The sequence below is a fragment of the Malaya genurostris genome, chromosome 3, assembly GCF_030247185.1.
Source record: "Malaya genurostris strain Urasoe2022 chromosome 3, Malgen_1.1, whole genome shotgun sequence".
Taxonomy (NCBI): domain Eukaryota; kingdom Metazoa; phylum Arthropoda; class Insecta; order Diptera; family Culicidae; genus Malaya; species Malaya genurostris.
The window spans coordinates 398,826-415,113 of record NC_080572.1 but is presented as its reverse complement, the minus strand read 5'-3'; the positions used below and the strand labels follow the sequence as shown (position 1 = coordinate 415,113).

At 39.1% G+C, this 16,288-nt stretch overlaps 4 protein-coding genes across 5 annotated transcripts; 2 read left to right on the top strand and 2 right to left on the bottom strand.

Moving 5' to 3' along the window:
* Positions 1–1,513: 1,513 nt before the first annotated feature.
* Positions 1,514–3,160, top strand: LOC131437072 (histone acetyltransferase KAT8). Its single transcript, XM_058606134.1, has 2 exons — positions 1,514–1,752; positions 1,804–3,160. Exons 1-2 carry the CDS (start codon positions 1,609–1,611, stop codon positions 3,136–3,138), a joined length of 1,479 nt encoding a protein of 492 aa, XP_058462117.1. The 5' UTR covers positions 1,514–1,608; the 3' UTR covers positions 3,139–3,160.
* Positions 3,161–3,251: 91 nt separating this feature from the next.
* On the bottom strand, positions 3,252–4,406 carry LOC131437073 (haloacid dehalogenase-like hydrolase domain-containing protein 2). Its single transcript, XM_058606135.1, has 3 exons — positions 4,125–4,406; positions 3,542–4,061; positions 3,252–3,488 (listed from the first exon to the last, which is right to left on the bottom strand). The coding sequence occupies exons 1-3, from the start codon at positions 4,214–4,216 to the stop codon at positions 3,315–3,317; spliced, it is 786 nt and encodes a 261-aa protein (XP_058462118.1). The 5' UTR covers positions 4,217–4,406; the 3' UTR covers positions 3,252–3,314.
* An 899-nt stretch (positions 4,407–5,305) lies between these two features.
* LOC131437051 (N-acetylglucosamine-1-phosphotransferase subunits alpha/beta) lies at positions 5,306–7,756 on the bottom strand. 2 transcript variants are annotated; one of them, XM_058606100.1, is made up of 4 exons: positions 7,515–7,756; positions 6,264–7,420; positions 6,008–6,209; positions 5,306–5,952 (listed from the first exon to the last, which is right to left on the bottom strand). In XM_058606100.1, exons 1-4 carry the CDS (start codon positions 7,590–7,592, stop codon positions 5,437–5,439), a joined length of 1,953 nt encoding a protein of 650 aa, XP_058462083.1. In that variant the 5' UTR covers positions 7,593–7,756; the 3' UTR covers positions 5,306–5,436. The 2 variants fall into 2 exon arrangements, with proteins under 2 accessions (XP_058462083.1, XP_058462082.1); XM_058606099.1 differs by having other exon boundaries at positions 7,476–7,755.
* Positions 7,757–9,598: 1,842 nt separating this feature from the next.
* LOC131435463 (mediator of RNA polymerase II transcription subunit 1) lies at positions 9,599–16,115 on the top strand. The gene is made up of 6 exons (XM_058603370.1): positions 9,599–9,776; positions 10,023–10,330; positions 10,404–10,537; positions 10,601–11,468; positions 11,528–13,859; positions 14,013–16,115. Exons 2-6 carry the CDS (start codon positions 10,064–10,066, stop codon positions 15,491–15,493), a joined length of 5,082 nt encoding a protein of 1,693 aa, XP_058459353.1. The 5' UTR covers positions 9,599–9,776; positions 10,023–10,063; the 3' UTR covers positions 15,494–16,115.
* The last annotated feature ends 173 nt before the right edge of the window (positions 16,116–16,288 follow it).

The following is a 16,288-nucleotide window of genomic DNA, read 5'->3' as shown; positions in this document are numbered from 1 at the left end:
TTTCTTTTCACAATGTGCCTAAGACAAGACCTGACAACTGGCTTCTTATTCTTCCTTCCGAATGATCCTTCTCGTCATTTTCGCCCTGTGGAATAAATACCAACGTATTGGCTACAGTGTAGCCATATTTACAGATTTTTTAATAACTCTATGGTAAGAAAAAAATATTTATGAAATTTAAATTTTTAAACTCGGTTTTTGATTTGAAATAAACATGAAAAATGTTTTGGTGAATGCATTGTTTTTACTATATATTAATGCTTAAAACAATTAATTGAGCTTTGATGACAAAACACGAAATATCTCATGTTGAATGCAAAATCGAATCCATTGTTGACGTATTACCGGATCTTTTGGAAATCGGAAAAAGTCAAGTTTGGATAGAAATGCTTAGTGCAACAGCAGTGTGGAATACAACAGTTCATTCTTCTCGTAAAACTAAACGCACTTTCGAGTTTACACTAATTTAACCAATCTTTTTTGTTTACACTTCAATTCACTAAAAGAGAAACGATTTTAATTACACAGTGCTGCACTATAATCATTTATTACAAATGAGATTGAAAAAAAGTTAAACATTCTCTGAAAATTTTCATTTTCATTTGTGAGCTAAAATTATACATTTTAATAAACTTGTTTTCTGATCTTCTTTATACTTGGCATCATTGCTCGCGTACCCTGCAAAAGTTTTGTCTTTTCACAATGTGCGGGTAGCAACATCAAAATCAGCCAATCAGAAACTGGTCCATTTTGGAACAAAAGCAGCCCCCCCAGTTGTCAGGTCTTGTCTTAGCAATGTGCAGGTGGCATCATCAAAATCAGCCAATCAGAAACTGGTCCATTTTGGAACAAAAGCAGCCCCCCCAGATTTCCATTAGCTTTACATTGAATTGACAGGTCGTTTGCTCGTTTGGAACTGGGAGCTGTCATTCCAAACGAACAGCTGTCGCCACTCTGATTATAGTCACTCTAGGTTTACTATATACAAGAAAATTTTGGAACGGGCTTCATTTTCCGTGAGCAAAAAAAAAGGATCTCATCATCTATCGTCTAGAGGCCAAAAGCGTGAATATCTAGTCAGATCAGACAAAAATTAGTAAAGTTGATAAAATCTGGCAAAATTTATTAAATCTGGTAAAAGATCTCGTTAGTTTGAGGGTCTGACGAAGCGAGAAAAATCTGGCTTTTGCCTGATAAATCTGACAACCTGGCAACGCTGGTCTAATGACAGACGCAGAGATGGCAGATCTGCAGATTTGTCTGTAAATCTGCAGATTTCGTACATAGTGCTGCAGGCATTTTTTGTTGTGCAGACTTTTGCAGACTTTTGAAAATCGAGTTTTTCGCAGACTTTCGTCAAAATGTACAAACTTTTGAAATTGTCGCGACCTTTTTTTTGCTCGTCAAGTCAGTTTAGCGTGTCAGACTTTATAGAGAAATTGCCAGCAAGACATACTTGCTAACTGCAGATTTTTTTCTGATATACAGACTTTTGCAACCCTGTCTGAAGATATTTGAATTTTTTACCTGGCATCTCTGAACAGACGGCGCTTTGCTTTGAATGGCGAAAAATATCATAAATATTTCTGTATTATTCATATAATCTCTATGAAGGCTGCAGAAATGGTCGCTCAGAAGTCTTTAAAGGTAAACGAACAGCAGGATAATAATGGGGTGACTAACTCGACCAAGCAATCGATGAAAGCCACAACGAGCACTAGTGCAAAAGACACATCGCCTATTCCTGTTGAGGTATAACAGGTATTTTTCATATCTATGGTTTTTATGATTCCAGTCTTTCAGAAATGTGATGATGGTGATGATAAACTGGTGATAGGAGCGGAATATACAGTACAGCGCCAAGATGGTTCTTGGCATCCGGCTCAACTAATACAAAGTCGACAGAATCCTTGCGATCCAAAGCAGTGCGAGTATTACATTCACTATGAGGGACTGAACCGACGGTTGGATCAATGGGTTACTAGGGATAGGATTTCTACTGCAGTTGTTGGACTCGATAAGAAAACGTCCGTATTGGGTAATTCTCTACCCCAAGATTGTAATGGAAAAAGTCCACTAGTTAACACTGCAACAAACACTAAGGATATACCGAAAACAGGAAAACCGTCCGGTGATACAGACATTGCTGATGGTGACCCGGACAGAAAGATAACCCGGAATCAGAAAAGACGTCACGACGAGATCAATCATGTACAGAAAACTTACGCTGAGATGGATCCCACAACTGCTGCTCTAGAAAAGGAACATGAAGCTATAACAAAAGTCAAATATATCGATAAACTAAGATTTGGGAAATATGAAATTGATACATGGTATTTTTCGCCGTATCCGGAAGAGTACGGTAAGGTTGGAACATTATACGTGTGTGAATATTGTCTAAGATATATGCGATTGGTGAAAACGCTTCAGCATCACAAAACAACTTGTAGCAGACGTCAACCTCCGGGTAACGAGATATATCGAAAAGGAACTGTATCCATATTTGAAATTGACGGCAAAGACCATCGGTTCTACTGTCAGACACTTTGCTTGATGGCGAAATTATTTCTTGATCATAAAACTCTTTATTACGATGTTGATCCGTTTTTCTTCTACGTGCTGTGCGAAATTGATAAGGATGGACAACATATTGTTGGTTATTTTTCCAAGGAGAAAGAATCGCCAGAGGGAAACAACGTCGCATGCATATTAATACTTCCACCGTATCAGCGTAAAGGTTATGGAAAGTTGTTAATCGCCTTCAGTTATGAGTTATCTCGCCGTGAAGGCATTGTCGGGAGTCCAGAGAAACCACTCTCGGATTTGGGGCGTCTTAGTTATCGTAGCTACTGGGCGTATACGCTGTTGGAACTGATGAAAGAGTATCGCACTACAACCATCAAAGAACTTAGTGAACTATCCGGAATCACACAGGATGATATAATTTATACATTGCAGTCCATGAAGATGGTCAAATACTGGAAGGGACAACATGTCATCTGCGTTACGTCAAAGGCTGTCCAAGAGCACCTTCAGTTGCCTCAATTTAAGAAACCAAAATTGATGATCGATTCAGCGTACCTCAAGTGGGCTCCACAAAAACGCTCCAATCCGATAAAACAGATCAAGAAAGCTTAAATATTGATAATTATTCTACGCATGTATTATCTTGCTTTATATTTTTCTGGTCCTTTGTGAGGTTATAGTTTTTTTTTGTCTATTTTCGAGCTAACAATAAGCTGTTTCACGAAATACATCCTCAATTGACTATCGACTATCATTGGAAAATAATATAGAATTGAAAGAAACTTTATTCAGGAAATGAGGTTTTCCTCGATATAATCAACTACCGAACTGAAGTTTTTGAAAATTCCGTCAACTCTTGGACGAGCATTGTCTTGCACAAGTTCTGGTTGATATTTACCTGTTTCAACCAGATATCCCTTCATTCCGATTGACATAGCACCTAAACAGTCGTCATTCGGGTCCTGTAAATGGATTAGGTATATCAATACCGCGTTAACATTTATTTACTACTCACATCCCCAATCATGATGCATTCTGCTGGTGTCACTCCTTCCGGTAAAGCAGAACGAAAGAAGTATTCATTAGGTTTTCCAACACAAACGCTTTTAATTCCGCTACTGTACTCTAAACCCTTGACAAAACACCCCGGTCCAACGGAAATCTTCTGATCCGTTTTGTAATATTTTCCCTCGTGTATTGCAACTAAGCGAGCTGTACCATTACTCTGGTGTAAGATTCGGAAAGCTTCATCGATGTTTTTATAAGTAAAATTATCCGGTGCTAGTCCAATAACGACTGCATCATACTTCAGGGAAGGATCATTCTCAGGAAAATCCTTTCGTGCATCATCGGTTACAATATAGTACGGATTTAATCCGTTGATTTGGACATAGTTGGAAGCAGCCGTAAGGGAACTGCATATTTCATTGAATTCTAATTCGAATCCTATTTTTATTAACCGGGCGTAGAGGGATGAAACACTTTCTTTGGTCGTGTTTGTTACGAATTTTACTGTAATATCTAACTGCCGTAATCTGAAATATTCAGATAGAAGAAATAATATTATCGTCTGCAGTTTAACCGACATTGGAAAGTACCTTTTAAGTGCATCTACTGATCCTTCGGTTGGTTGGTCATCAATATGTAAAGTTCCACTCAGGTCTATCAACACTGCTTTGACCGGAGCCATTTGATAGGCAGTTTTTTTTCTTTGTATTGTCTTGATAGACAGCTAAGACCGATAACGATCCGTCTTGCCCACAGGCAATTTTTTTCATTTGTGGTGTCACTATTAAGCTATTTGACGTGTCTGTTACACACACCGATGTAGAGTGCACGGAACCCACGATGTCAAATACCTGGTGATCACGTTTTTCTATGTGTTAATGCGGTCAGAGATGTCAGGTTCACAGATTAATCAGTGTTTCACAGATTTTGAATTTTCTGCACAGATTTTTAAAATGACACAGATTTTCACAGATTTCTGAAAATGTTCCCAGATTCTTGAATAAATCACAGAATTTCACAGATTTTGGAAATCGAGCACAGTTTAGCACCAAAAAGTACAGAGCGGTTGAGGAAAAACGTACAGAGCGAATTGGTAGTGAGACCTTTTTTTTGCTCACTAAATTGAATTCGATCTGCTATAATGGTACGGAAAATGGGTAGCGAGACCTTTTTTTTGCTCACCAAATTGATTTTTCTCATCCAATTTGACAACAAACAAAAAAATTTTGGAAATCGAGCACAGTTTAGCACCAAAAAGTACAGAGCGGTTGAGGAAAAACGTACAGAGCGAGTTGGTAGTGAGACTTTTTTTTGCTCACTAAATTGAATTCGATCTGCTATAATGGTACGGAAAATGGGTAGTAAAACCTTTTTTTTGCTCACCAAATTGATTTTTCTCATCCAATTTGACAACAGACAAACAAAAAAATCTCTGTTTACAAACAGGTTAGCAGTGACGGTAAGAAACCCAATTCTCGGTTAATTTTTCAAAAGGGCGTATAATCAAGTGACAGTTTCTCTTTGTTTACTTTCTCTTCTATTAATTACCAAGCGGTTTCTACGTTTATCACTCAACTTTTTGCATGAAATGATACCCGAAACTTTCGACTTTCAAACAGAATAGTAATATGAAAAAAAATCTTTTTATTCACATCACAATAATCGAAAGATAGAGTGATTAAAGAGAAACTGTCACTTGCTTATACGCCCTAATGAAAAATCAACCGAGAATTAATTTTATTCTATTCACTTCAACAGAAACATAATACGATTTTGACATTTGTGTGTATTCACTTTAATTCTTGTCACTCACATAAATACATGTAATAAAATATAATAAAACAATTTATCTAGCTTGAAGAGGGAAGAATGATTGCATCAAAGAGCACTTCGATGCACCTTTCAAATCGCCCTATAATCTTGACGACTGCCAAGAAACACGAGTGTGCTAGCAAATTTGGCTTTGTGCCGAAAGCAGAGTATCTTTGTGCAAATAAGAAAGACCATCAGGCAAATGCTGTAAGCGATATTACGAACCAGCAGCTTGCGATCCAACCAGTCCCGATAATCATCGTAGTACTGAAATCTGTTACGATAGTTATTATCCAGTTCGAACTGACTTCGGGCAGGAAATAGTGAAAGATAGAAATCTTCTAGTAGGGCTGATATCAGTTGATTTTCTTCCAGATTGTCCTCGGTTAGGTTATCGTTAATGCAGTTGAATTTCTTCGGGTTCTTGCGTAGTTCATCAAGTGCATCAACAACCTGAGTGATGTTAGACGTTAGCATTTTAAAATTACTGTAGATTCCCGTCTTTTGGTTTATGTGAAACCTATACAGAGGTACCTGACCAAAATTGGCTCGCATCATATCCGTTAGTTCATGGCAATGAAGAACTAGGTTCCTGGTGACAGTAGGCTGAAAATACATTAGCTAATTGAGTAAATCAGTACCAAAAATATTGTCTTCTCACAATTGTGGAATCCTCGTAGCGTTCATAAACTAATGTGGGATAGACAATTCTCTGATCCAGTTGGTGTTTCAGAGCAATGAAATTGTTCTGCTGTAGAGAGCAGTTGGTGACTACTTCCTCGAAATATCTTACTGCAGACCAATCTAGTGGTAAATTGTAAATTTTTGCCAACAATGTTCGAATTTCACGGTCAGACCAAGTTCTTGAAAAGAAGGTAATATGAAAATAAAATTAGCTATCTGTTTTACTTTCTTACCCTGAGGAGTCGGTGTCAAAATCGTCGAATATCTCAGAAACACTTTTGTTTCTGCTCTCACTCATTAAGAAGTGATAGTACGTGAAGGCGTATTGAAGATCGTCTTTTTCTCTAAAACGGTGACTTTTCGTAACAACGAATTCTGCTCTGAATCGCTGTAGCATAGCTTCCACAATTTTCACATTTAGCAAAAACCCAACATGAGCTAGTACTTTCCGATTCTTAAATCCGTAAGCTTTATTAAAAATCTTATTCGTATGTATTAGGGAATGTGCAAAAACATCCTGTGAGTTAGTCATTGTTTCTTCACCTTTTTCTTCGTGTTCAGATTTCTCGTTTTTTGCTATATTCTTTTTAGAACCGAGCTTATTACTTTTCATTTTATCTCTGTTGAATTTATCTACCAGTTCCTTGGTGGAAGACAAATTCGATTGCATAAAAATCTCATGGATATCTCTAATGCTTTCGGATTTTTTCGTTCCTCGAGGAAACCTTTTTGGAATTTCGATAAAAGTCTCCTCTAGGTCTGTAACCGTTGGATAATCTTCCTCTTTCAGTTCGTGATCATGGTTCAGATAATCAGAGTGATCACAATCTCCACCATCGAATTGACATTCTTCCAAATAACAGTGACTGTCGCAGGAGCCATCTCCTACAAACATCCATGGACAATCCGGTGCACAATCGGGTACCAACCAAGCAGTAAATATTTTTACACCTTCTGATAGAGTTAACAGATCATCAGGAAACAATGGCGCACCTAGGAAAATGTCATCGTTCAGGTAAAGGAAGTTTTCAGAAAGTCCCGGAATGCGGTGAATAAGCGTTTCGATTGCAGAACTGGAGAATGTAGGAAGCACTGTATCATCATCAACAATGTCCGTATGCTGAACTAAGTGTACTTTTGTATTATCAAGGTCAAGCCAGAACGGAACTTGGCCATTAGTCACAATATAGACGTGTCTTATCCAGGGTGCAAATTTTTCAAGTGATCTGAGAGAATATTTCAACTCATTTTTGTCATCATAACGAGCCTTATCTAGGGTTTCTGAATATTGGGCAATCTTGTCCAAAAATCGTTCATCACTACCATTTACCCACGTATAAACCACATCAATTGTTTCGTAGCATTTCGTGTACTGGCTCGTTGTCGAGTGCTGGAAATAAAAAAGATGTATATATTTCCAAAGTAAAAAAAAAATGCATTCTAACCGTAATAAGCATGGTTATTAGCAAATAGAAAAGAATTACCAATCCCAAGACAGCTCCTAGGCAACAGCAGCGAAAACGAATTGTGCCGGTAAATCGAGGAAGAAAACAGAGTCTCATTGCGGTAGTAATCAAAGGAATTGTTTTGTGAATTAAAGCTGCATAATAACAATAATCTATTGTATTGTATGAACATTTTGACTAGATCAATAGTCTGTTATTCCAAAAATGAAAAAAGACTCCAATATAGATTCATCGTAGCTATCAGAGATGCCAAGTAAAAATTTTATATATCTTCAGACAGGGTTGCAAAAGTCTGTATATTCGAAAAAAAAATTACAGTTTGCTGGTATGTCTTAATTTAATATAAAGTATGATACGCTAAACTAACTTGACGAACAAAAAAAAAGTCGCGGCAATTTCAAAAGTCTTTACATTTTGACGAAAGTCTGCGACAAACTAGATTTTCAAAAGTCTGCACAACTAAAAATGTCTGCAGCACTATGTACGAACACTGCAAATTTACAGACAAATCTGCAGATCTGGCATCTCTGGTAGCTATTAGCAAGTAACAGCAGAGTTGCCATTCTAAAATCTGTGTTTCAACTTGAAAATCTGTGTACCATCCGTGTTGCATATTTTCGTTCATAATCTGTGAAAAACATTTCGAAAATCTGCCAATTTTATGAAATATTTATCAATTTTTTTAGAAATTTGTGAATTTTCATAAAATCTGTGTTCTGTGACACAGAATCTGTGTGTCGAAACAGGCAAAAAAATTTGTGGTTTTACAGAAAAATCTGTGAATATGGTAACTCTGGTAACAGAGTAATTCGACCAGAGATGCCAGGTAAAAACTTCAAATATCTTCAGACAGGGTTGGAAAAGTCTGTATATCCGAAAAAATCTCTGCAGCGTTGCTAGGTTGCCAGATTTATCTGGTTTGGATTTTTGGTTTTGATGAGACCTTTTTCTTATTTTTTTGATCACTGAAAATGAAACCCAGTCAAAATTTTCTTGAATATAGGCCATGTTTCGTCCATAAATGTCAAATTCGTTCGCGTCAAAATAGCAGCACTGCGCATCCATATATTTGACATGATCTGTTGAATGTGATGCCGTGCGATGGCGTTGCTGAACTGAAAATTAATTTCGCTCCAAGCTGACAGGGTCTGCTTTCATTCAGTTTCTAAATTGACAACAAGTTTTACTCACAGAGCTTTGAAAACGTTGTGTGAAAATTTACGTTCAATGATTTTTGTAGAAAGAAAATTTGAAAAAAAATGGAGCAGCTCCAACCTGTGGTAGATGAAGTCTATCGAAAATCAAAAGGTAATATTGTTATACCTCCTAATCCTAATAATTATTGAAGTTTTTCGTTGCCACATTTGCGCAACCTTCGTTCCAGGATACGTGAGGGAGTTTAAAGAACATTTTCAACTTTTTATGGAAAAACTAAAAAATGTAAATAAATAAATGAGAAAATATTTAAAAAAATGTTGCATTGTTTTTAATTTACACGCAGTTTTGGTAAAAATAAAGCATTCTTTAGATAATTCGAATGATATTGTGTAATATTTACTCACTCGAGCTAAATTTCCCATTCATAGCACTGAGCAAATGTTACTCAGAATTTGACAACTACCATTCATAGCACTGAGCAAATGTTACTCAGAATTTGACAACTACCATATTTACTCAAAAGTGAGCTTTACTCCCTATAGAGTAGTTCACGCCTTTTTTTGAGAACGGCCAATAAGCCATCCGTCAACATTCACTTTGAAGAGTAATTTCGAATGACTCGGCACTCGCTGAGAGTAAGTCATAATAGTAAACGGCAGAGAAAAGTTTTCTCTTTCGTCTGGTGTTAAATTTAATACTCTATCTTTCATAGCTCGCTTGCAATTTCTTTCGAAAGTGGAAGTTGACAGGTTGGCCGTTCTCAAAAAAATAACGCGTGAGTTCCACTTTTAACGAAAGTGAGTGAAATAGTACTTACTTTAGAGTAACATTGAACGAGCGTGTAGAAAACACATACGTTTTTACGTAGCATTGAAGTGAAAAATTTTCTGAGTGTAGATTTTTCACAAACTATTTTTTGGATCGACATAGATGGCATCCTTGCCCTAATTATGACATGAATGGTGGATTTGAAAGTGCTTCGAGCGTGCTAATGCTCCAAATAAAAATTATAAAATACCTATGTCAAGTAACGAAAATGTGTCCATAGATATCAAATATTTGTAGTGAAAAACTCCCAATTTGTGATTCTGGTAACGAAGTTGTCCGTTGTGCCGTGGATTGGTTAGTATTGGTCGCGCTATTGGATGGGAAAAAAATTATAATGCAGTGAAGTCGTCGAGGCCAGCAAGCACTAAGCAGGAGAAAGACTGCCTGCTTCTGCTGCTGATGACGGTAGAAGCCAGAGATGACTGCTTCTTTTAATATTTTTGTTATACGTGTTCTCTTTTTTTACTGAGAAAATATCTGCTTAGTAATTTTTTGTCATTTTTCTACCTCCATGTGTCATGTTTTCGATGTTTTCAACAGGTACGGACTTTCGGTGAGCCTTTGAAGCAAGTGTATGCAGAATGTCATCGGTAGCAGCTGGCAATTTGGGTTCGTTACTACCATCCGCGATCCTAGCCAATGGAGGAACGCTAGCAAGCACTAAAGGGGTATCTGTTGCTACGGGTGAATCTGGTGTTATCCAGGGTAAATCTACGTCATGTTTCAGTGGTGATAAACATGAATCATGGCAGATGGAACTGCTGATGGAACGGTTGCGAAATAAAGCTAAGTCTTCACAGTACAAATCATTTCAGGAAATGTCTAAATCTGTTCGAATGTCATTGTTGGTAGGTTCTAATTCTGGAAGACGAATTGATTCGGTCATAACTTCATAATGGCATGTTTTGGGTATGATTTTAGGAAAAACGCTATGCCTTAGATGTTGTGGAAAAATCTAATTTGCAGAAAACATTAGATAGTATGCAGTATTGCATCAAAGTTACATCTCGACAAGGGTTAGTTGAACGCTTGGATTGTCTTACTAGACAGCTTGGGTGAGCTTAGATGTTTATAAAAAAAAGTTGAATTTATTTTGATGATATTTTATTTTGTTGTAGCCTTAAATTGAGTGAAGATACTTCTGGACTGTTCATATCTTCCGATATGTTTTTCTTGGAAATTATACTCGATTTAAACGGCACGGTTCAAGATGTAAAAGTCCATCATGAATGTAAAATGCGACAGCAGAGCTGCAGTGAATTGGTGTCATGCTTACAGAGAGGTGATTTTGTGGACTTTACCACTCAACTGGAAGGTCTCGCTTCGATTTATCAGTTAAATGCAGAGAAAAAAATTAAAGTAAATGCCTTTGTGGCATTGCAGGCTTTAGAAACCGATTTGTATAATCTGTACTCACTGTCTAAGCAGCATTTTACTGATATACACACTTTGTTGTTAAAATCGCCTCTTGGGGTGGTACAAAAACGGCGAGGGGGTCATCCTATGAAGCTGACCTATTTTGTAGCGCCCTACGATTTGCTAGATTTAGAATCTCGCAAAATGAAACCATTAAGCATTGAGCTTATCTTGTCCGAAAAAATCGGCTACAGTGTGACTGTCAGTTTGGAAGCTTCAACTGCAAATAAGTTACAGATTCAACCACTATTGGTTCAGCAAGGAAACTCACCTGTGTACAGTCCAATTGAGAAGCATAATTCGACTTCACTACCGGCCATGTTTGTTCTCAGATTTAGTAAACCTATGGCGCTGAATTCAACGTTACTGAAGCAGATTAAACTAATCACTGGAGATGGTTCAACTGTGGCATCCGAAGGTGCAGTAGATATAGGAAGCCCCACCTGTTTGATTAGCTTAATCGTGCAACTTGAGACGAACGGCGTTGTGGATGATATTACCAAGGGTCTGTTCGTGACTATGCCCGACCAGTATCATTGTTATTACATGACGACCAATAAAAATCTTCAGGTAAAGATCTATACTGTGGGTTGTATATGTAACTAATCGAGTTTTTGTGATTGTCTTAGGGTACAGTGATTAGCAGTATTCCGTTCACTGAACCTCAGCACGTGTCCAAGGCGCTGATACTTTTGCGTCAACAAGCTCTCTTCAACCAGCTACTGACTAGTTGCATTCGAAACAACGGTTCTAGTAACTCCCGTATGCACGACCACGAGGATTTACTGGTGTTTGAAGTGGCTGCATTATCATGTCAGTATCTGAGCGTGTCGTTGGAGCATCCCTTTGAAGAGTCACTGGCAACGGTTGAGTTCGATCTGAGGAATACTCTTACCATCCAGGTGCGCGTATTTTGCAATGGGTATGAGTGTGACGAACAAACGTCGGAGCGAATTTCACTCGTCGTACAACGTACAATGTCAATTCCGGTGACGTTGAGAGCACTGTTCCGCATTTGGGAAGAGGAGTACGAGGCCAAGTTCAAGGGAAAACTATCGAACGGTTCGGTGAATGCAGTTTGTAGTGGTGGTGGCGGCGGTTCAGGCAACGGTAGCAATGGTATGGATGAAGGAAATTTTAGTTTGTCCATGGGACCAGACGAGGGCGGAGGGAGTGGACCTAGTGGAACTGGCGGCAGCGGAATACAAAGGCTGGAAGGACAGCATAATGGTGGTTTAAATTCGAATGGAGGAGGTGGAAGTGGTATGATGCATCAGGAGTCCTTGGATACCAGCAAGGGGAAGTTGGAGTTGACAGATCAATCAAAAAGACCACGTGGAGAGGAGGATTTTTGTAGAAGCCCAAAGAGTAGTTTGATAAAGCCTGGAGAGAAAGAGATCGATGAGGAAGAAGGCGATGATGATGATTATGACGAGTCTACAAATTTAAGCAGTTGTGACTCGAATAACTCTTTGGGTGGGAAGTCTAACATTACAGTATATCAGAAGTCATCATCATCGCCGATAACAGGAGTCCCCGATATGGAATCACCGGTTTTGGCTACTGGAAGCATGAATGTAGGAAATAATCTTTTCATTAAAAATGAAGATTATTCTAATGTGGATCCTGATTTGACACGTTCGTCGAACAGTTCGGATCTCGAAGATGCGACTGATGTAGGAGACCAGTCTAGATGTCGTGCGGCCGAGGAGAAACCATCTTTCACTTCATCGTCGGTGAGCATTACTCCCATCACTGCAAATAATACCGTCCTAAACAACATTACTGTAGACAAAAGAATGGGCGTAGAAATAATTCCATTGGCTAATGCAACTGCCAATATGTCGTCCTCAGTTACAATCACACCGCTTCCAATGGTATCTTCTGCAACGATGAAAAGTGGTACAAATGAGAGAAAGTACAGCACTGCGACTAGCGGTGGCCTAATTCGAAAAAGCAGCGACTCGGATCGGGCAAAACTTGAAAAGAAAAAAAAACGCAAACACGAGGAACAGATGGCCTATCAATTGCAAATGGGACCACCTCATAAAATTCCGTCGAAATCTGTTGATGGACCAGCGTCTCCATCCGGCAACAAGAAGTTCTCCGTGTCTCCAATTTCACCGAAAAGCAGTAGTACTGGCGGTGGCGTTTCAGGACAAATAATTTTATCTGGTGGGAGTCCTAGCCAGATGTCAAAATCCAGTCCAAAGCATTCTCCAGGAAATCACAGTAGTCCAAAGCATCAGGGAAACTTTGGAACATCCTCGCCAAAGCACGTTTCTGGCGGGGGCTCTGGTGGGGGTAAACCAAGTATGTCTGCACTGAAATCCGCTGCAAGTGGAAATTCACCTAGTTCAAAAACCTCATCTAGTTTGATAAGCAGTGGAAAAGACGATAGTGTATGTCCAACGTCTTTATTGTCAGGAACGGGGGGATCAACTGTCAAAAGTAGCGGAAGTGGTTCGGTTTACAAAGATCGCGATCGAGAACGAAGCGATAAAAAGGCCGTATATTCGACGTCTTCCAGTTCTTCGAGTCCGAAGTTGAAGTTACCCGCTGTTAAGTTAAAACAGCTGGATTTGTCGGGTTGTGGCGCTTCATTAAGCACGGGCGTGCAACTGGAACTGATGAATAGCAACAGTAGTGGGGGTAGTAGCACAGGAAGCGGTAGTATTGATTTTACCGATAGTAGCATGTATACGTCTGGTGCGACTGACCTGTCAAAAAATGCATCTTCTGCTTCATCCGCCAGTATGCTATTGCTCCAGCAAGCCATGAAGCATCGAAAAGGCTCTCTAAGCGCTGTGATCGATAAATTGAAATCAGCTCAAAGTGGTGATGAAAACTCGCTAATGCTGCTTCCGGAATTGGTTCACCATGCCGGTTTAGTCCTGAAAGAAGCATCCCTCAAAACTAGTTCTTCTTCGACGACAACTACAACCCCAACATCAGTTTCAAGTGAGTTTTAAAAGCTATATCAAAATCATCTAGTCAATTCACTAACCCTCGTTTCTCATCCCATCCATACCAATAAAAATATCAGTAGCATTAGGATTCAAAAATATCCCCCCAACGTAAAGGTATAATATACCCTTTGTGTCCCCCTCACAGACCACTCTGGCTCATTCTCATCGGGATCATCATCAGCGTCAGCGGCGACGGCATTGGCAGCACATTTGTCTGCATTGCAGGGAAAAAGTTCGGAATACATGGTGAAACCAAGCTCTGATGGTATCAAGCTTACCATTCAAAATAAGAAGGGTTCATCGAAAAGTCACGGTGGCTTCTCTTCATCCGGTTCGAAAAGTAGTTTAAAATCAAGGCTAAAACCGGGTGTATCTAGCGGACCAATCTCGAAAAAACAACAAGGTCCATTATCTTTCAGTGGGAACTTTCCGTCATCCGGTAGTGGGAAAACGTCCACTTCACTATCGTTTTCAAAATCACAATTTCAAAAATCAAGTTCATCAGGATCCTTATCTAGTTCAGGTGGTAGCGCATTGAAGTCATCGATCAACAAGTCTGGTTCCGGCAATGGTAGCAGCAGTAACAAAGAGAAACAGCGAGCAGGTTCGAAAGCTTCTTCCTCAATGATGGCTACGAATGCCGCAATGGCAGTAGCAGCCGCTCAGGCAGCGGCCAATCTGAATGTTATGAAAATGCTTGGTTTTACTTCATCAATTCCAAATATGGAAGGTTTCGTCAAAACTCTAGATAAAAATTTTCAAATTCCAAAACTATCTGCACGATCTAGCAGTGATTTAGACAAGCTGAAGGATTCCCGACCAGCTTCTTCTTCTTCTGCTCCGAACACACCAATTTCCAACGTGTCCCAATCGCCCACTGGCAGTCAGGATTTTACACTTCCATTCAATAAGTTACCCGGGGACGCTTCACCTCTCCATTCGGCCATGTTACCAAACATGGTGCAGAAAATGTTATCCGCCCATGACATGTTACGGAGATCTCCGAATTTAGACCACCAAACCTCGAGCAATAGTCGTGATGGTTTTTCTTCTTTGTATGCAAAAGGATCTTCTGGAGGTAGAACGACCCCAACAATTACTATCCCTCCACCGTTTCCCTCACCAGTTGGCCTACAGGGTCATGCGATGGATTTTTCTAGCAGCAACGATTCCGTCGATGCCGCAACTAGCAACAATCTGATGCGGCCACCATCCCGTCCCAGTAGTACTATGTCCAATCATAGTTCGTCGGATAAACTAATTGATGCCACTGTAGGCAGCAATTCGATGGACGGTTTAACGACAACATCAGCAGGATCATCGTCACAAGCACAAGCTTTGGCTGCGGCTGCTGTTGCAGCTCAGCTGATCAACAAGTTTGACAATACTCAACAACTAGTTGCTGTTTTAAAAAATCATCATCTAGCAGTAGCTGCGGCAGCTGCCGCTGCTTCTGGTTCCGCCGGTCCGGGACCGGTCACTTCACCGGCATCAGTTTCAGTGCATATCGTAAAATCACCTGCTCCGAGTCCTCTCCCATTACATGGTGGTATTGGTGGTGGTAGTGGTGGTACAGTAAACGACGAACTGATGGACGATACTCTGATCGGAATTGGTGGGAAATGACCGTTACTTCTTATGTTGTAAATATGTGTTGTTGGGGAACACAGATCATTGATTGTATCGAATCAAAGGTAAACCAGGACTACCAAGTAAAATTGTACGCCAGTCGTACGTTCCGAGTGACACCATTATTATTTTATTTCACGTCTTCAGTCTAGTTTGTAAGCGAGTACGCGAACCGTTTCGAGTTTAAATGGATAGCGAATATTTTCAATTGGTTTTTTTCCTCATTACAGCAGCTTAGATTGTTTCTTATTCATTGAACGCGTGCAGTAGAATATTAGGCAAAACAAACAAATGAAAAAGATGAGCTACTTTAGGCGAAATAAATTTGTGTGTAAGAAACGAATGATGTCAAATTTCCTGGGAAATCGAAAGAATAGGTAAAATGAAATAATTTAGAGAAGTTTTTATTTAGTGCGTATTAAAATTAGTATTAAAACTTTCGGAATATCTGTAATATTGTCATTATTTCCATCTGATAGATTAAGGCCCCTGAAATAGTTTGCTGTACACAACCGACATTTTTTCAATGCCGGGAATTGGTTTGTTTTTTTTTCAAGACGAATTTATGTTTATATTGTATTCAAAAAATTCTGGATGAATAAAATAATGGAAAATAAAATCTTTTTGCCTGCTTTTTAAATATGAAAACTTGGTATAGAATTCGCTTATACTTTGAAGGTTTCTTTCGAGGACCGAAGGGCCAAACTTCTTATACCAATCGATTTGGATCGACGAACTGAGCAAATGTCCGTGTGTGTTTGTGTTGTTATCGAAGAGGTCGAGATCTTAGAA